The sequence below is a fragment of the Mchenga conophoros genome, linkage group LG11 (assembly GCF_057382185.1).
Source record: "Mchenga conophoros isolate Kocher_MC1m ecotype Shallow Benthic linkage group LG11, M_conophoros_male_GT1.1, whole genome shotgun sequence".
Lineage (NCBI taxonomy): Eukaryota > Metazoa > Chordata > Actinopteri > Cichliformes > Cichlidae > Mchenga > Mchenga conophoros.
In genome coordinates, this window is record NC_140536.1 from 16,440,081 (window position 1) to 16,461,682 (window position 21,602).

The 21,602-nt window shown below is 37.8% G+C and overlaps 1 protein-coding gene across 4 annotated transcripts in view; it reads right to left on the reverse strand.

Annotated features, from left to right (window-relative positions):
- The window catches only part of cdkal1 (CDK5 regulatory subunit associated protein 1-like 1), a 253,646-nt gene that overhangs the window by 39,555 nt on the left and 192,489 nt on the right, over positions 1-21,602 (reverse strand). For 2 of the 4 annotated variants that reach the window (XM_085291130.1, XM_085291132.1), the window contains 2 exons: positions 18,291-18,353; positions 1,791-1,853 (listed from right to left, as the gene is read on the reverse strand). In XM_085291130.1, coding sequence (XP_085147256.1) covers positions 1,791-1,853; positions 18,291-18,353 — 126 coding nt within the window. Of the gene's footprint in view, positions 1-1,790; positions 1,854-2,074; positions 2,137-18,290; positions 18,354-21,602 lie in introns of all 4 variants that reach the window. The other 2 variants (XR_014894368.1, XM_085291131.1) reach the window with 2 other exon arrangements.

Genomic DNA, 21,602 nt, shown 5'->3' on the forward strand with positions numbered 1-21,602 from the left:
TATGAACATGAACTGCACATCAAGCAAAAAAAATGTTAAATGGTAATGCAAAGAAACTTAATGAGTCACAAAAGGACACAAATATACAGTTCTACGCATGTTTAGTCAGAAAATGTCTATAAAACTGGCAATTCATTTGTGCATTTACATTTCATGAATGTAAATGCATGGTACGTGATATTACATGACGTTGCCCAGGGCGACAGCATAAAAACATCCCACAAATAATCAAACCTCAATCAGCAACGGCGTTTTGTTTTTTTTGCTTTTTCTTAAGTACAGACACATACAGTGTATGTTATATGAAAGAACTAAGACACACATCAGCATATGGATTGTGTATTGCTTGTCAGTGCATTCAGATTTTTCTACGTGCTAAACATCATACACAAGATGAGGCCAATGAAACCCCCAGAGTGCAGTTTTACAACCTTTAAATTAAAAGGTTAACATTGTCTCTCTCTCGATATATCTATATCAGGGGCGATTCTAGGATTAGAGCTTTGGGGGTGCTGAGCACCCAGAGAGCTGCCCAGCCAGGCAAGATAAACTTTACACGTCACGATGAGACGTCTTCCCTGTCTGTGTCAGTCCCTGCATCCTTAAATGTCTCCAGTTGTCCCGAGTTCTCTATAACTGTCTCCTTGGTGCATTTAAACCCCTGTTCCTCCCTGTCCTCGTTGTCTTTTGTCTTCTTCTCCGTTATCAGTCATCATAATTTTACCATCTCTGTGCAAGTCTGCAAATTTCTTTATTAAATCATAAGACTTTTTTTTATACATTTTAACACAATTTAATCCCACATTTGTGAAAGAAAAACAAAACACTGAAAAGTCTGTAATAAAATCATCAAATCTGATAAAGGTTATTTAAATGCTGCAAAAGAAGAATGGATTGGAATAAAAAAATACATATCCTAACCTTCATTACTGGGGGAGAATAATGAATGATGCTCATAGTGAGTAAAAAGTAAACTGAGTGCATTTTTTGGACAGAGATTTACTTTTAATGTGTATGTATAATATAATACAGATACATAAAAAAACACTCCCAAAACAGAATAAATTATTACAAATAAATTATTACAAAATATTAATAAAGAAATATATAAAAAATGGAGGCAACTTTGCCTGTGGTAGAATGTATAAAATGTATGAAAAAATCTTTACTGCAGATACTAATTTTACTAATTTAATAATACTAATTTTGTGTTGTAAGATTTATGAGTTTCATGCTTTCATAGTGGTGCTTGGGAGAGCTTGACATTTTATCAGGTGGTACACACTGTAAAAAGTTTGAGAAACACTGATAAGTGTATGTGTGCTTTTGGAAAACATTTAAAGCTGCTGTACAGAATCTTTGAAACAAGCTTAAAACATTTTTAGAATATAAACAGAGCATCTGCTTCTCTTTACAGCTCCTCACTCCACCAGGGCTGTTTGGCACTTTCTGATAGTGCGCAAATGTGATGTAGGTACTGCGGCAGTCATACAGACAACTGGACGGTCCAAAAGTTGGCCTACCTATTACTGGCTGAGGTTTTAGTAGAGTTGTGGCTGAACTACATAAAAATATATCATTAATTTTCATCTCCCCAATAATGTTATGTTGGAATGTTGTTAAAGAGGGTCAAAAATGTTTCAACCCAGTTTGTTTTGCAGATTCTGTACAGCAGCTTTAATATAGGGAGGACACAACTTCCAGATTGTGTGAGTAAAATTAGGTTTTTTGTCTGTGTCAGTTTAACAGTTTGTGTTGTGCCTGTCACTGTTCCCTGTCTGTTTTCTTACCTGGTTCTTCCTGACCTTGTACTTTCTCCTCACATTCCCCTCTTTCCTCTCTCCCTCTTCGGACTGACAATCATACACAAATAGATTGTATTCAATTAGATGAAAAATTACATTAATATGAAAAAATACTATTAAGATCACTAATGAAAAAGTCCTCTCTCAGTGTACTTTCAACCAAGAGGCAAATAACCAAACCGCATGTATATCTAATAAAAGATATAAATATTGAAACACTGATCCAACATTATTCCTGATTCACAGATCATTTGATTTTACACTTTTACCTGAATGTGGCTCCTTTTTTTGAAAAAACTTCCTTATATCCCTTATAAACCTGGCTGTCTCTCTGTACACACACACACACACACACACACAATAGGAGTTATAAGGTTAATGGTTCAGTTAGCTAGTTAGTATCCATTTCTAACAGGACAGTGGTAACAACAATAGGCTACGGACAATTTAAAGTTTTAGATTTTAAATAGGCTATATACATTTCAATGGGAGCAACAGGACAATGAAATGTTGCTGATTTTAATACAGAGCAGGACAGATTGTAAGGTAGCAAACATTGTCGGAAAACAAGTTTTCAACGCTGCAGGTTACCTGGGTGCAATGTTCCCTCTAATTTTTCATGTGTCTGAGCGAACACACAAACTCCATGAGCGATCCCTTGGACCACTGTGAGCGACATCAGACGTGTGCACTGTGGTCACGCCAGCATCGAATCCATCCAAGTTACATGGTTTATTAAAATAATCAAATTACAGCATTTACATTTATGTTAGACTACTTTTAATTAACAGCTTTAGCCCACTTACAATGAAAATGTAAAAAAATCTAGTCATTGACCTGTGCAGTATGTTAATACTATTGGAAGTAAAAATAACTTGAATTTTTTAGCTTTTATATATATATTAGGGGTGCAACGATATTCGTATCGATTTTGAACCGTTCGATACAGTGCTTTCGGTTCGGTACGCATATGTATCGAACAATACAACATTTGTAATTTATTTTATCAATTTTCCTTCTGACGATGCTGTCTGTGTTGAGCGCTCAGTGAATCTGTGTTCGACTACTCCGCCTAGGCTGCACTGTCCAGCGCAGATCCACTGAGCGCTCAACACAGACAGCATAGTCAGAAGGAAGAGCGCAGGGCAAGCTAGCGAGACAGAAGTTAAGCTCTCCTTGCAACAAGCAAATTGAACCTCATTCAGATCTGGCGTTTGGAATTATTTTGGTTTTCATGTGACGTATGACCCTGAAGGTAAGCGAGTCATGGACTAAAGTAAAACAGTATGTTGGATGTGCCATGCAATGCTCAATTACATGGGTGGGAACTAGTGTGTTAGCACAGTTAGCTCGTTAACGTGTTGGCCGTCTAGCCCCATGCACGGGGCGATCGGCGGTAGCTCGTTAACGGAGATTTGCCGTGTTGTGGCGTTAAGGTCATTTCAACGAGATTAACCTGAAAGCACTAGTGGGAACACAACGAATATGACTGCACATTTACGCCGACATCATCCTAGTGCAAAGACAAGTGGAAGCAGACAAAAAAAAGCAAGCATGCTACTAACTTTAGCCGAGTCATTTAGACAGCTGTTAGCACATGATTCTCCTTATGCTGCTGAGAATATAGCCCAGAATAAGCGGATAGTATAGCTTTTATTTTGGAAAGAGCCATTTCTCTGTAATAAACTCTCTTTTCCAAAGATGAGTGATTCCTCAATCAGATACAGGGCTCGCAATATCGCTAGCCCGACGTCCCGAAGCTAGCGATTTTTTTCAGTCGGGCTACCAAAATCTATCTCTGCCCTGCCCGTCGGGCTATTGTAGGAAAAATATATGTCAATGCTTTTGCATTCTTTCAGAAATGTAGCTGGGTAATTATGTCATTGGCATCGGTGAGCCACTGTCAATATGTGACATATTGAAATCGCGTTTGAATTTGCGCTTGTTTTTTTGCTTTCACTTTGCAATCGTGCGAACTGTGTATAGAGAGCGACAGCACTGATCTGTGAGTGATGATAATTTGTGCACCAATTCCTCTGACATCGTCTTATTAATCGTTAGCTTACTATGCAAACATGACAAGTGAAATCTCCCGCAGCTTACACATGTGAGAGGTTGATCGCGCAGAGAATCGCTGAGCTTATGTGAGTGCGTGTGTAAAAGTAGCAGTATATATATTTTAGTTCTGCTGAGCCAAATAAGACAGGTCGGGGTGAAGAAGTGACAGCCAAAGAAAAGCTTACCACAAAACGGAGAAGTTATGACAAATGAGACTATAAGGCAAAAAGAAAGTGCAGCTTTATGGTTTCATGGACAAAAGAATTTCTGTGGCTGCAATATGATGAGCTAAATAACCAGGGCTGCACATAAGTGGTCCGCAGGTGCGCATTCGCTGTCAAAATAAAAAACGCGCACAAGGGTTAGGGTTAAATTTAAAAACTGTACTTTTGAGTTAAAATATATATTTATAATTTTAATAAATGACAAATTAAAAAGGCATGAACATTTTTTTGTATCGAAAAAATATCGAACCGTGACACCAAAGTATCGAACCGAACCGTGAATTTTGTGTATCGTTGCACCCCTAATATATATATATATATATACATATATATATATTAGGGGTGCAACCCCCAAAAATGGGCTAAAATCGCCCCTGATCTATATCCATCTATTCATAGAAATAAAGATATATATAAAACAACAGAGCTAAGAGTTTACACCACAGTTAGTAAAAAATAGCCTGTGTCCCTATGAGATTTCCTGAAATCTCAAACACCAAAATACATCAGTTACCCTGAGGACATAGCATTAAGCTATAGTCTATATCTCCTGTTTTTGCCTGTTGGGAATTAAATACACTGATTTTGCCAATGCTCAGCCATAGCTTGAGGCCTTATTGCTACTACCTGTGCTGTACTGATGAAAAATACACAATTTTATTACAATCTGGCATTTGCATACACACACACACACCCAGTGAGAGAGCGAGAAAGACCGCTGAGGCTGTTATAGCCATATCAGAAAAACAAACATCACTTACACATGCTAAGTCACACACAAAACTGAAGCCCACATGGCCTAAAACAGCACATATTCAAGACTATGCACATACAGTATATCTCCCTACTTGCACAGAAAAACAAAAGCTAGAGGGGTGCTTAATTTGTTTATGCTGCAGTTCCTGGAAAAGACTCCGCTCAAGGCTGGCTTTACTTCTGCATCAGAAGAGATGACTCGAACAGGTCTGCCCTGCTTTTAATGTCTCATCCCCTTTTTTGTTTTTATTTGTCGCCATTCTCGGCATATGTGCTTTTAACAGGTCTGTGTCAACTACTGACTTTATCCTTGGTTTCTAGTTTGTATTTAATATATATTTGTGTGTGTGTGTTTCACCCTATATCATATTCCAAAGCAATTTTGGGGCTAAACCCATACAGGGATTGGGTCAAATGGTGTATATATGGTGAATACTATAGCACTGTAGCGTTTAGCTGTAGCTATTCCGTTCTTCTGTTTTATTATATAACTTTTTAAGTTAAATTCCTCATTTTGATTCCACCAGCAAAGCACAGTGAAGTTCCATTATGTGCTAAAGATTCAATCCATCACTTGAAAAGACTTCAAATACGAGTCTGTGTTTAATAACAGAAACAGGCACAGACACATATTCACAGGTGGCCATTAAGCATTTGATCTTCCCTGCTTTCTTTCAACAGAAGCTTCATGTCATCAAGTCGGCTGACAAGCCCTCAGGGTACTGCTCCTTCCTTTCAAAAAAAAAAAAAAAAAAAAAAGACTTATTTTAATGGTGCGACAGAAATCTGTCTGACTCAGAGATAAATGGTAGAGAAGGAGACCAAAATAAGAAAGAGACACAGCTTGAAACCTTAGTTCAAGCTGTTTCTTTGAGTGAAATATGTATAAAAGTTAAAACCATATCACAGATCCAAAAATTAAATCTATGCTAAATCACTAAAGATGTAAATTAAGTGCAGCTTATAGAATGAAAATGTCCCCTTTAGACATCAGATAATACTTCCAGTAACCATTATCAATAAATGTAAGTTGATCGTTAATTTAAATTTAGTTGATGATTTACTGTAATTTACCTCAAAATTCATTTTTTTAATGTAGTTCCTTCCTGTTAAGCAATGAATGATCATTAATGTTTAATAACTGGTTGCAAATTGGTTTATAGAGCATCTACATGGTTATTCTAAAGCTGAATCTAATTGTTTATAAAAATCTGCAAATTAATGTGATGATATGTAGTTTGTCTATAGCATAAACATGTTAAAATGTCATATTTACAAGTTGCGTTCTAACTCTTGATTTAAAGAGGTTGGCATAAGCTAATTTTGGTTTACTTAATCTTTCATTTCACTTGCTGTTTCCTTATGTTTACTAGCTTTTTGTTTTCATTTTAGGGATCAAAACCCATATGTATAAATACCCAAACACAACAATGCTCGAGGGTTCCAGTGTGTTAAAGTGTGTCCCATGGGTCTATGTGAAGAGCACATAACACATAAAGTGTCAGCCACATCATCAGACTGCAACTTATTGGCAATAATACAATATCTAAGTGAATATATAATTCTTAAAATATTATTTTTATTACATGTGCTATGATGAATTTATTGAGAAAAATTCATTTGATCAATTTTGTGAGTTTGGTATCAAATTTAGCATGATCGCAGAGTGATAACAGAGTGATGCTAATGGAAAAGACATGGTATTGTGGTATTGTGACATTTCTAGACTGAAGTGTTTATATATTTCACCATTAATACTTACAAGGTTGACTAATACCCTACAAGTGATACAATGCCTCAAAGCCATATAATACATGTGTTGATAAAGCTCAACCCTGAACTACCACAGGTCAAGCCACTGTATGCTTTCTGAAACACCACTTCTTGCATCCTTTGGCTTTCTAAAGCGTCAATTAAAAGTAATCAGATCAGGACACAGGCCTGTTATTAACTTCATGAAAATCACAATAACCTCAGGTCTATTACTCGTGTCCCTGAAAGCCCACAACCCCCCCCCCCCCAAAAAAAAAACAGACAAATAAAGTGCATTTGAATCTCACCTGCTCCCATTCAGCTTTCTATTTGCTTCTTCGCAGGCATGAAATAAAACCATGGGTGAAAATAAATAGCTGATGCAGTCGAGAGAAAGAGAAAATCCCTGATGCTTTTCTGCTCTTTAATGGGCTTAAAGTTCATTTTCTTGAACTGGCAGGACTTCAAACAACTATACCTCACTTCAACAAGCCTGGGCTCATATATCAACATACACAAAAAGACAAGCAGCCGTCCAGGTCAAAGAACATAAGACCAGATCAGGAGCAGAATGAAGATGACAGAATGATGACTAAAGATGACAAAGGTGGGGTTTGCAATCAGTTTTCAGCCGAACTACAAACGCACAGTATCCTTTGGCTTTTCAACACACTGTCATTGCAACACAGAGACTACACGTCTTTAACAACATACATTAAATGTGTGATCCACCTTACACTTTTCACACACACACTACAGCATATAGCGCAATATATATTTAAGATTCACATGAAACTGTTAAGGCGTTGGGGTGACAATACCAGGTAATACTTCCGAATTATCGCTGTTAGTATCACAACAAATGTCTCACTGGTGACAGAGAAACCTACCTTCTTGGTTCCAAAGCCACTTCTGTCAATGCTCCTTTAATCTAAACGAGTGATACTTTCAGGTGAATTTCACCATACTGTAGTTCATTGTTCTCCTGCATCTGGTTGCCAAAGCTTTAACACCCCTGCCTCGCCCATGCCTGTTAATTACGGCTATTTATTAGCCCCAAACACCCAATTAACAGGCCTTCAGCACAACAAGCAAACACACTAATCTATGCGCAACACATTGAGAGACAACTCCACCAAATATTATGAAGAACAATTAAACCGAGGGCCACCTCAAGAATAAGTGTCAAAGCTGTTGAACATTGTCTTTGTGTTTCTTTTCTTCCGTTCAGTCCCATAAATATTCAGCCCATTGTTCTTTCTGAGGTGTTTTTGTTCTTTTTGTCTCGTTTTCTCCTCTTCAATATGTGGAAGCTCCGGCTCTTTTCTCCCCTTTATCTTTAATTGATTCATTCCTTCATTGTCCCAAGCTGTCCAGCGTGTTTCAAAAGAGCCGAGACTAATGATGGCGGGTTGACCACATCGTTATGACCTATACGAAGAGTGTGTACTATAAACGCAATGATCAACAAAATATGGACAGAATTATGTGCTGCTATTGAAACATTCCAACCAAAATAAACAAAATTCTGCAATAATGAATCAACTTCAGTTGCAAGCTTTTGTAGTGGCAAAATGTCTCGAGCCTTAACATGAAATGAAAAATCAAGCAATTGATTATTATATGGTTGGTATGCATATAACATTTATCATACCCCTTGTCTGTCATTAAATGAAAGGGATTTCTCACAGAGACATGGATCAGCTGCAGGGTATGTGACAACAGTTTTATATTTGGACCTACATGGTACAGTATACACATAAATCTGGATTATTAGCATTCGATCACTGAAATATTCTGAAGTGAGAGAGGAGAGGAAATACCTTAATTCTCTGTTGCTTATTGATTACATCCTTATAGCAAATGTTTCTGAATATGAAAGTCATTTGTTAATATGTAGTCAGGAAAAGAAACGGCAACAAGATTAGGGTGTAGAAGGAAGCATCTAGTTTAAAAAAAAACAAACATAAAACAGACTCCCACAGCATGATGACATGGGTTAACCACAAATGAGCTCTAATGAATGATCCCATCAAACATACAGGAAATTTCTGAGAACAACAATCTCACATGGTTATAATCTACTGACTGACTTTTACATGAAAAAATAAATATTTTATACGTCACACAAACATGTCAGATATGACAACTTGGGAATAATCCTTGCCACCCGAACCCGTACAAAGAACATAAGGCAGACTTGCATCACTATTTTTAACTGCCTTCATTTAAATTCTAAAAATCTGGCTTGCTTGCTTACACAGACACACACAGTCACACACCCACACAATGCCTGCAGACAGTTAATGTATCACTTATCCCCCCTACTGTGCCCCAGTTTCTGGAAGTCAGTTATGAGAATAAGGACTTTACAGCAGTGATCCTACATTTGGTGCTATACACACAGCTCATTTGCAGGCCCATGTGAGCAGCATGTCTATATTCCAACTGGAAAAACTGTTGTCTTGAGCGTAAAGTCAGTATTCTTCAGGTACTCTAAGATCCTCCTACTCTAAGATATGTTGCTAACATCTCTCCCTATCAGTAAATTTACAAGAACATAGATTAAATAAATAGATAAAAAAAAAAAACAATACGCAAAGGACTTAATGACCAGGCAAATAAAGAGATTTGACACAAATTCAGGCATGTCTGTCAACAAACTGTTCAGAGTTCAGATGGTTCTGAATACAAATTATGTATTTGGTCAGTGGAGGCAGCATGCCCACTGAGGAGCTGCATAAAAGGCAATATGAGATAAACACAGATGGGTTTTTTTCTTTACAGAGAGAACTTTGTGCTGACCAAGAGTCTGTGTGTAAATATATAATCACATCTAATTGGAGTTATACTAAAAATGCTAATTTAGCGTTAACTGTAAACTTTTAATGAAATACCAGAGGAATTTTTAAAAGGCTGAAATAAAAGTTTAAAGATGTATCCTGACTAACAACAGGGATCTCTTGCAGATGAAATGGTGGGTGGTGCGCTCTCCCAGAACAAAGCCAAATAAAGCGATCCTAACTCAACTGAATAAAGATCATTTTAGTTTCAACAACATTGTCTTGGACAAAATGTGGTAACAAAACTGACTTTTTCCTTTTGTTCTGTAAAGACAGGCACGCTTTGAACGTGTTGAAGCCACAGGAGGAAAACTCATTTTGCATACTGCTAATTCAAAACCTTTAAGATTTAAACATTTATGTCTGCACTGCTTATAGTGACTGCCGAAGTAAGTTATGTTGGACAAATAGATACTCTGTAAACATACAGTGGACAAGATAAAAGCCAAGTAGAATCAATAAGCAAATGCAAGATTTCAAACTGTGTTAACATGCAATTTACAATGGAAGATAAGCTTTCCAAAGGCCTGTGAAACTACAAGATAAAGTGGCTGACAAAAGCGCTTGTGCAGTATGCAATGTATACAGGCAAAGAGAATTAATTATAGAGAAGGGCCGAGTTTTTCCGATGTTCTGATGAAGTGTATCTGACTCTGACTGTGCAGTACTGTGATAAGCTGGGATTTAAGTGGGAGAAGTGCATTAAATAACCTTAAAACACACATAAAATTCGTACAGCATAAGATCCAGGTATCTTGGTCTCTGTGCTAACAATTATCCATCTTTGCTTTAGTTAGTGGCTTAGATGGAACATGACAGCATTTCAATGTGAGGTTTGGATTCATTGGATTCTTCCTGTGAGGAACAGAGTGTTGGCAACTTTGTACCTCAGCACTCAGCGACCCCGCTCTGTAACCTTTCATACTCTGCTACTTCTGATACAACTCCACTTTGCAATAATACAACTCACAGTTGATTGTGAAATGTCTACCATGGAAGAAACTTCACAAACTGAGCTGTTGCAATGATGACATCCTATTACAGCACCATGCTCAAATTCAGTGAAAAAAAGAAAAAACAATTCTTTCACAATTGTTTTTAAAGCCACACTTCATGCAAAGTAGGTGATTTTATACACTTGTAGCAAAGGGACTGAATTCAATGTCTCTGTAATGAAGATATTTATTCAGTATATATAATGGAGGCTGCAGGAAGTATTGGGAGCAAAATGTCAATTATCCAAAATAAAGCTAGATAAATATCAAGAAACAGGTGGGAAATTGTCATTTTGGTCAACTGAGGGAATTTTATTTTGAAAGGCCAAAACATTTACAGGTACCCTGTTTAAACAAGGGTAGTCAGAAATTGAGCCAGTGAGGCAGGATTACTGCCATTGCACAGCCAAACAAGCAAAAACTTCCAGATTGCTGATTTGATATTAAGCCATCTCCCCTCAGAGACTTTCATCACATCATACGGACCTAATATGTTATGTACCTTAGCCCAGCGGCCCCCAACCTTTTTTCCGGACCAGTTTATGTCCAACAATATTTTCACGGACCAGCCTTTAAGGTGCCGCGTTTAAGTACAACAAAATAAAACCAGTACCAAAAACAAGATTTATTCATAACACACGGGAAAAAACAGAGTTAACAATAAAAATGATTTTAAAAAATAACAATAAAAACCCTGAAAACCATACATTTCACACTCGAGTCTTAACTCTTGTGGCCCGGTACCAAACGACTCACGGACCGGGGGTTGGGGACCGCTGCCTTAGCCTACCTAAAGCCCCCTCAGGTTTGTCACAAAGATTTTATTTTTATGTTCAGTGGGTAACTGAGCATCCATTACATTACCCATATGGAAAAGATATATATAAATCTTATAAAGTTTGTATCTGTCTTGTGTGAAACTTGTATGAAAAGCATACAAGAGTGAAAACAGATATAAGATCCCTTGAAAAATTATATAATGAAACATGTATATTTTGGATACTTACTAAAACAATATATGAAAGTAATGAGAAAGTGGCCACTTTCATGAGTAAATCATATAAGTTTTTACTATTTCTTTTCCATATGGGTAATTACTACAGAAAAGCATCAAGAAGTGTAACAAAGTTGCACAGTTAGTCTGATCCACTGCCCAAAAGAACAATCTACAACATGCAACAGTAAAACTTTGCATTGAAAGTGTGAGCCCTGATGTGCAACCCAGTGAGTAAGTATGCTCCAGGCCACACTCATGATGTGATGTGACAGCTTCAGGCTTGGACACTGCAAGCCATGCCAATGGAAATTAATAATTATCATCATAAATAGAAAATCAGTTGGAAAAGAGTTTAATTTATCAACATAAAACTAAATGAAACAGAATCAACTGCTTTTGTATGCTAGTAACAAAAAAGTCTAAGTACTTAAAAAAAAAAAGCCGCACAGAGCAAAACGGGTCTTTCACAGAAAAGCAAAAACCGATGGATGAATAGACAAGTTAAGCGAACATGGCAAGAAAATAAATTACCATAACCAGTACTAGTGTTTCATTTCTCCACTTCCTCCTTGTCTTGTCCTGAATAGTCAGTTAATTAACAGCAAAAGAAAAAAAACGGAAGCACGGCAAGCCAAAGTCAAGTTTAACAAAGATAGAGGTTAACATTTCACAACAATGCAAAACAACAGCAGCTTAAAAACTCATTTTAAAGAAAATAACAGCAATTAAAAATGGCAAAAGGGGGAAAAAAGAAAATGCTAATTGTTTGGTTTAGTAACAGGCGGGAAAAAAAGAACAGTTTTGTAGAGAGCTGCTAGACTAATTAGAATTTTTCCTTTTATTTCCCAATGATAGATAACTCTGTAAACTCCTAAACAAAGCAGTAGTTCAGAATATCCAAAGGGGGAGTTTATTAATGTGTAATTAAGTGTTTTATTTTCTACACATGCCTTTATTCCCTGTTTGGGCCTTCATTATGAGCCTATTATTCAGCCGTGTCTAACTCCCTTTTTATTACTATATTCCCTATTTCTGTTTCGCTCCCTTTGTGTGTGTTTCTTATGAGGCTGGGCAGGTGCACCGGACCATATTGACAGCTTGTCCCTCCTCTCTTGCCGCGGGGAAAACTGTCACCCCTGTCATTCAGGCCTATGAACACAGCATGGAGAGTGTATGTGTGTCTGTCTGTGTGTGTTCTCAGGAGACTGTGACAGTGCGTGGGGGAGAAGAGAGAGGTGCTTTGTTAACTCGAGTCAGCTGAATGTGTGGACGCACACATTGCTGACAATGACCTAATCATGATGGGGACTCCACAACCTCAACCTGGAAGGGCAAATCCTTCAGGGAGCAAAACTTTGCAAGTGATGACACGGTGATGCAGCAAAGTCTGAATGAGAAAAGTGCAATTACACACTTTAACTACACATTTATACAGAGAAATATAACTTGGTGGTTCTTGGCAAACAATAGCAAGGATGCTAGTATTACTGTGCATCTCCACTGACTATGCGATACGCATAAGAAAAACTCCAAGTATCTTAATAACTTGAGCTATGAACAGGTTGTTTTAATTGTTTTCACTGTAAAAGATACTTATTGGTTAATAGTGGAGGTCATATTGGTGTTTGTTCCTCAAACAATTACACAAAGAGATATGTTATTAATTTTCTTTTTAATGTCTGTCTATAATTAGTCTGTCATTTCTCTGTATCATCCTCTCATTTCATTCACAGGATTCTCTGTGTGTCACCACAGAATGACAATTTTAATATGAGTGCAACGTCCAATCAGAATGTCAACATCCACAAAGAATTTCAAATATCAACCACCAGACCAAAGCACAGTTTTCATTTTCACCTTGGTGTCACCATTCACAGAATATCTTCCTGTCCTTACTTTTGAAAAGCTCAGCATTTATATCTTTTAGCAAAAATTCTCTGCATTCGAAAACCCTACAGTAGTATACTGCCCCTCTACTGCATGCTAGAGAAAAGAAGTTTGGCATTGATAGAAAAAACAGAAACAAGCCTCCACCCTAGAAGTTTGTTTGTTTTGATTTTTTTTTTTAAGTTGAAGGCAGTAAAAAACAACAAAAAACAAAAACAAACAAGAACCTGCAATCCTGCAAAAAAAGAAGAAAAAAGCCCCAAAACAATAACACAAGGATCCAACACGGCTTAATAGGTTACACTGTCAAAGCCTAAGAGAGTCTGTAAGTGAGTGTGTCCGATGGGGGCACTGGCCCCAGACAAAGTGCTCTGCCAGCTTTCTGCCCACTGCTCTTTTCATTGCTGATGGATGGGCCTTGTTCAGCACCATCTGGCTAAGGGATACCTCACATTAATCATTGTAAACACACACACACACACACACACACACACATACACACACACACACACACACACACACACACACACACACACACACACACAAGAAGGTATTTTAAACATAAATACAACAGAACAGTGCAATTGTCTATAAGTAATGTATACTAACTGTTTGAAAGTGGAGCGCTCCAATCACTCACTATGACTTATATATATTCATACATTTATATTTTTTAAACTAGGTGATTATTTATATTTATATTAACATAATTTTCTCTAGAGGCAGATATCGGGGTGGGGGGGGGGGGGGGGGGTGTTTAACACCATTTACCGTGCACAGACTGCAATAGTTTAACTTGTAATGTCAAAGTGAAAACAAAAAGAAAAAGACAGAAAACACGTATGTTTTCTAAAAACCTTTTATGGTTTTTATTTTAGCGAGCCACTTACTCAGTTTGTCATTCAGAATTATTGAAGATAGATTAAGAAACAAGCTCTGTACAAAAACAACAATTAGTTCATTTAAAAACATTGTTTCATCGGGTTGGTACCCTGAAGCTACAATAAAGCCTCGACTAACTCACAACCCTCTCCCCAACTCAGTCTTTATTAATGACCTTTTTATCACAACAGGCAGATGCAAAAAAACAATAATGGCTTCAGAAACGACTATTTCTCCCCTCTCTCTAAATCTAAACGCTGACTCGCTCGTTATCGCTCCCGCAGCCTCGCGCACAAACACGCACAGAGACGCACAGACATAGGATGTGTTAGTAAACACATGATATCCTTAAATAAACCATAAGCTGAGCTAGCAGACGCCCAAGGGAATCATGGAAAATGAGGGACATTATCAGCCTTCATTTATTTTTGTCTAAGGGCTATATGGGCTTAATACACGCTGATTTGCTTCAACATTTACACAGTATACGAACACGGGCAAGGACAGGAAAACCTCTGCCTGCTGTGGGAGAATGCATGCTTGACATTACATTTGCTATCATTAAATCACATCTCACGGCCATCCAGACATTTAATCTAAAGGGATCTATTCACACATCTCCACAATCTTAGAAAAGGAACAAGACCAACGGTAACATTTATATACCATGAGCTGATTTGTAGAGTGTTAAAAACACTCTACAAGCTGGAATATTTTTTGTCAATCTAAAGGAAAACCTTCACCTTTACTGTTAAGGGAATAAGACGTTTGCGGTGCAGTGAAAACAAGCTTAAAGTGCAGCCTTTTACATATTTTTAACGTACCTGAGAAAATTTTGAGTACAATTATTTTTTATTTATATTTGGCTAAAGTACGTGTGAGCATTCATTTAATCTTAATTTCTCTTTTCCAAAAATGATTATACTTATTCAGGTACACTGTACATGTATTCAAACTGTAATGAATTTAAATGATGATTACTGTAATAATATCTCCATATATCCTTCCCTGTATGGTTATATATTGTCAATACAAGCAATGCTCTAAATATCATTACTATCACTTTAACGTTAATAATAAATAATCAGGCCCAATCATATCTTAATGACCTTGTAGTGCCATATCACCCCATTAGAGCACTTCGCTCTCACACTGCAGGCTTACTTGTTGTTCCTTGTTAGAGTATTTAAAGGTAGAATTGGAGACGAGCCTTCAGTTTTCAGGCCCCTCTTCTGTGGAACCAGCTTCCAATTTGGATTCAGGAGACAGACACTAGCTCTACTTTTAAGATTAGGCTTCAAACTTTCCTTTTTGCTAAAGCATATAGTTAGATCTGGATCAGGTGACCCTGAATCCTCCCTTAGTTATGCTGCAATAGGCATAGGCTGCTTGGGGATTCCCATGATGCATTGAGTATTTCTTCTTCAGTCACCTTTCTCACTCACTATGAGTTAATAGACCTCTCTGCATTGAATCAACCGGTCGCAGCAGATGGCCCCGCCCCTCCCTGAGCCTGGTTCTGCCAGAGGTTTCTTCCTGTTAAAAGGGAGTTTTTCCTTCCCACTGTCACAAAGTGCTTGCTCATAGGGGGTCATATGATTGTTGGGGTTCTCTGTATGTATCATTGTAGGGTCTACCTTACAATAAAAAGCGCCTTGAGGCGACTGTTGTTGTGATTTGGCGCTATATAAATAAAATTGAATTGAACCTTCAGGTCAGGCTATTCATCTTTGAAGGAGACGTCATAGGTCAAATGTGGCATGACATTTTAAATACTTATACAGTACCTTCTGTACGTTGACAATATGCAGCACACTTGTAAAAATCATAGTTTTAAGTTTTAAGGCTTTTTGCCAATTTTTGACCAATAAATCGTTAAGTTGAACTTTAAGATTTCCGTGGATGTATAAATGTGTACAAATAGACTACACATGATCCCACTCTAGATCACTACAAAGTGCTACAAATGTGCTCTACAGTATAAACAAACACAATGTAATGTGCAAAATAAAAATAAAAAATATGTAAAATTTACTGTATTATCTCAACAGCTTAATTAATCCTTAATTCATTCTTTCATAAATAAGCATCCATCTATACTTTGAATTTTCATAAAAGATGACAGCATGTGGAGCTGAAAAGAAAATAGCCATAAGCTTTACGATATGAGTTTTATTTCAAAGGCAATTTCAGAAACAGATATTCTTTATGTGTAGCGTCCTGTTATTAAATTTCCTGTTATTAAATTCAAAGATTTATCCCAAAGTAGACCAGGGTTTAATGAGGCTTTCTGCAGTAGTAAGAATTTAACTTCTTCAATAAAGCTAAACTTTATCAGCATGTTCAACAAACAGAAGGAAAACATGAAAATGAAAAAAGTAAAAAGATATTTACAAGATGCCGCAGCTTAACACGCCAAGTTCTGAGTGGCATACTGTCACACATCTGGTTTCTCAATCACCGTGAGAATCATACTTAAAGATAGAGCATGCTTATGAACCATGTCTGATTGAGATAAAAACACATTTATAAATTTTAATGGCATTCTCTTCTTCTCCTTATTCACCCTCTCTGCTTTTGCTAAAAATTCTCTTTTCTACTAATTTTTCTGAATGTCTGTCTGAGGTTGTGTGCATCTGCAAAGGTGTGTGTCTACACCAGTAAAAACTCTCCCAAATCTTTAAAATTACTGCTTAACACATAAAAAAAAATTCTTTGTTACAAATAAAAAGCTAAGCTAAAGTGTTGCTACATAGCTGGATATAACTGATCTCGTTCATGGGAGATGGTTATTAGAGTTGGGTTTGACCCTTTCAGAACATGGCTTTATTTATATAAAAAAAACACCCAGCACGGACAGAGATCTCCGATGTTGTTCCCGGGATCTGCTGGAGCCACTCGCCTATCTTGGGAGTCACCGCACCTAGTGCTCCGAATTCATGTAGCCCCTTCCGCCGGGGTTACTTGCGTAGTAGCATTCCAACAACGCCCTGTTTTCGTCCCTTGCCCACCGATGCCTTCTTGTTCCAGTAGCCCACTTTTCGTCAGGGTGCCCTGGTTCCTCAACACCTGACGCGGACCTTGTTGATCCGGGCGACGTCCGAGCCGGCATGCCTTCATATTTATCTGTCTCGCTCATGTCTGCGGTAGGCTTGCTTAGCATAGGGGGTCTAGCCTTAGGACCCTTACTGGATACAGACGCCCCAGGCAGGAATCGAACTTGCGATCCTCTGTTCCAAAGGCGTGTAGTCTAACCACTACGCTATCCAGCTGCTATATATATATATATATATATATAAATATGAATGCAACGCATAAAAGTTATCATCCCAAAGGTTTCATCATCATAAACGTGCCTGAATAGTGTCATTTTTGGTCTGCTGTGAAATGTCAATCTGATAACATTTGATTTTCTTTTCCGTGCTAACAGCACAAAGCCAAGGTCACATGACACAGAGCAGTAAGTGTAGTAAGAGTTTCTGTGATGTTGTGTGAACAGAGTGACAACTATTGGCTGTACGGCTGTGGCTCAGACAACAAACAACAGTTTTAAGAGTGAAAGAAAGCCTCAACTCTTGTCGACACTCATCTAGTAGCACATTGTGAATTTGTCCCCCAGCAATAGCCCGTCAACAATGACTTCTAGTCGAATGTCCTCAAGTATCCAAGAGAATTTTATAACACGTAAGGCTTTTTCTTCTTATAAGTGCAGTTCATGACTGTTTGATGGCACTTCGTATGAACCCAGACAGAGATAAATACAGGAGGATCCACACATGGACAGAGATGATTAGCTTTATATCAGACTTCACTCTCTCAAACACGAGCCGTCCTCATTCACTAGATTTCTAACAAGAGCCATAGATCTTGGAGAGACAAAAAATTCATCACAGCCTTGAATACAAGGCAGCGATGGTGACCTACAACAACTAACCTTGTGGTCTAGAGACGAATGACACTGAAAGCTCAAAGCTCGGCTCATTCAGATACATTAAATGAGCAAATAAAGCAATATAGAGTGTTGAAAAAGAAATGCTGCAATTCACGCTGGCGAGGAAAGTTATTGAGGGACAAACAGTGAAAGATCTTACCTTATGGTCATAAGGGTTGTAAGAGTGGAAGACCTGCGACAGCTCTTTAGTTCTTTGCTTCTTCTGCAGACAGAAAAAAAAAAGAGAAATGTTTAAGAATCACTTACATAATTAACACAATAACCTCGCTAATAAATGACGTTATGTTTTTTAATGACAATCTGGATGGAGACTTAAAGAGGTGCAGTATCGAGTTTGAAGCTGGATGAGGGGGTGATCATATTTTTGGAAGTGCAAACCCACGGGAAGATTTGTGACCTTGGATGGTTTCAGTTTTTGATCTTAAACATTGTTACATACGTCTGTCACCTAATTCAGGTACAATTATTAATAAACATCTAAAAGTGACTCTTTTCAAGATCAACCGATCAACAACAGCAGAGGCTAACCACTCATCGTGACTGTGGCTAGCTTTCCTGAAACAGTGGCAGTAACACATTCAAACCTTTAGTGCTAATTAACCACTTTGATTTAAATGTAGCTCCATCGTAGTTAAAAAGACATGATTACTCTCTTACTACAAGACTAACAATAGAACTTTAAAATGACAACTCCGTTCAGGTTTATTTATATAGTGCCAAAACACAAGAACTGTTGCCTCAAGGTGCTTTATATTGTAAGGTAAAAAACGTACAAAAATACAGAACTAGTCCGACTCAACAATGGAAACAAAAGATTTCTGATTCACAGCCTGAATTTTCTCGTCCTTCTTTATTTGCTTTGTTTGTAAAACATTTCTTTGGATGTGTGATACATCTTATTTGCATTTCCTTGTCCTCTGTATTTCTGATAATGATCATAGAGATATTATACAGATATGGACATACATTACAGCTCCACTGCTATTAACTGGATTACTTCAAATGGATGGAAAAAAGCCAAGGCTTATAAGTATGCCCACAATGAATTCATAATAATAATGAACGGACAGTTGGAATGTATTTATCTGTACACCATCTGTGGCAGAAAATGCTTCATTTCATTTCTAGTTAAAGTCTGGCCTTCGTGTACTTACTGTATAATGAGATGCACAAGCGTGAGAGGCGACGGTTTGATCTGTGGCAGTTGTTAATGCAATGAGTTACATGAGGCTGATGCAGCTACAGAAAGTGCTAATTAGCTCACTGATTAGGCCATGTATGGCTAAAGGGAAAGGGCATATAAATATGGTACTGTACCTAAAGGGAGTATGCATTCATAGCTATTCTCCCTCCTGCTCTCCCCCCCTCGTGTCTCTGTCTTTTTGAGTGTTAGAATGTGCAGGGTTAAGTTGAATGTCCTTAAGCATGAGCCGTACATGCTGAACAGAAAACCTGTTGTTCTGCTATTGCACAGCTGGACAAACTGGCTAATTCCAGACTAGCAAAGACAGCTTGATCTTTCAACGTAGAGGAAAAATGTCTGCTGACTAACCAAGCATAACATTCAACTAACCATATTTACAACATGGTGTAGTCAAGTTTCAGAAGCATGCCAGCCTCTGCTAAAGTCCACAGATAATTTGGCCTAATTTTTCTCTTAAGAAAATAATAATAATAATAATACAATAAAAGATGTGGTGTATGAAGAGAAATGTTGTGTTTTGGCCAGTTTGGACCTTTTCTGTTGTTCTCTGCTCCTCTCATAGCTTGTAGCTCTATTCTCCATTCCTCCCATCTATTCGCTTTCTTCTGTTTCCATATGTTACCCATCTTTTACTCATTGTCTGTTCACTCAAGCCTCTTCTGATCCATACAATCCTGTAATCATTGGCCCCGTCCCACTGCCATCCTCACATTCTTGTTTTCATCTGATTCCCTCTCTATTCCTCTGCCAAAGGGTTCTTTGGAATCCACAAATCCTCTTTTCTCTCATTTTCTTTGCCTTTCCACAGACCCCTCAATGCCCCTCCTCCTCCTGTTCTGTTTTTCCAGAGGGGGAAAACTCATTCTAATCATTCATTCTTCGCTCTCTTGCCCACTCTCCCCCACGTAAGTATGTCTCTTGATAATTTCTTGCACTCTCTCCTTTTGCCTTGAGCACCTCGGCTCTGAGCAGCGATCTCATCATTGTTCCTCAACACCTTTCTCCCCCTTCTTATCATCCCTTCATAACTTTTACCATCACTCTGTATTCATTGATGCTCCATGGTGTGCTTGTGTGAGAGAGTGCGACTAAGACAGGTTTAACTCCAGGTAAGGATTTATCAAGCCCCAATGAATACTCAGCAGAATTTGGTTCTTTTCAGGAGCAGCACACATACACACAACGCACCAACACAACAAACAACAACAACGTGCCAACTCGAAGGCACATACTGACTAACACAAAAAACAAAAGCTGTACACTCATATGGACAACGGTATGAATACAAGGGATTCAAAGATCAACATAAAAACAGACAAACAGAAGACAAAAAGAGATAATGTGAGCCTAAAAAAAGCTGTTAAAAGTTAAAAACTCATGAAAAAAAGAGATACATTCCCAGTGTCGCACCAGATCGGAAAGAGGTGGAAACCTCAGCTCATTATTTGAAATCCTACAGCTTTGTAATATTCTCAAGTCAACTTACCTGTTCCTAACCTTTAAGATAGGAGCTACAAAATTCCTTTAAACCTCCCGACTATTGTGGAAAGCTGCTAAAGAAAGCTGAATGCTCTCATTATCCCACAACTGCTCTGTCTGTGGGTCCTAGAATAAGAACTACACTCTTAGCTATAGCAGTAAAAGTCTAATCATTTGTATTAGTTTATAGTCTAGAGGTAAAGATGTGTAGACTAAAACTCAAATAGACCGCAGATGATCTGTAAACACATAATATCATTTACATCAGCGGTCCCCAACCCCGGACTGGTCAGCGAGTCGTTTGGTACTGGGCCGCGAGAGTTGAGGCTCGGGTGTGAAATTTATGGTTTTCTAAGTTTTTATCGTTAACTCTGTTTCCCTGTGTTGTAGTTGTGTGTCTTATTTTGAAAGAAATATTTACGCTTTACCATAGTGACCAGAGAGAATAAGGGACAGAGAGGAGGATGTTACTCTCAGTGTTGTTGGTGCATATCAGAAGGACGCTGCTAATAAACTCACACAATTACACACTGAATTCGCGTTTATTATTATATTTAAAAAAAAAAAAAAAAAAAATCATAATTTTTGTCTTGGTCGTTTCATTTCATTTTGTTGTATTTATCCGCAACACGAAAATATAGTCTGACATTAAACCGGTCTGTGACAAACTGCTCTGGAGTTTGTTTGTGAACCGGACCTAGACCACTTCCTCCGGTGCAGATATATCGGTCTGCACCCAAGTGCAATTATCATGTTCATATTTTTACA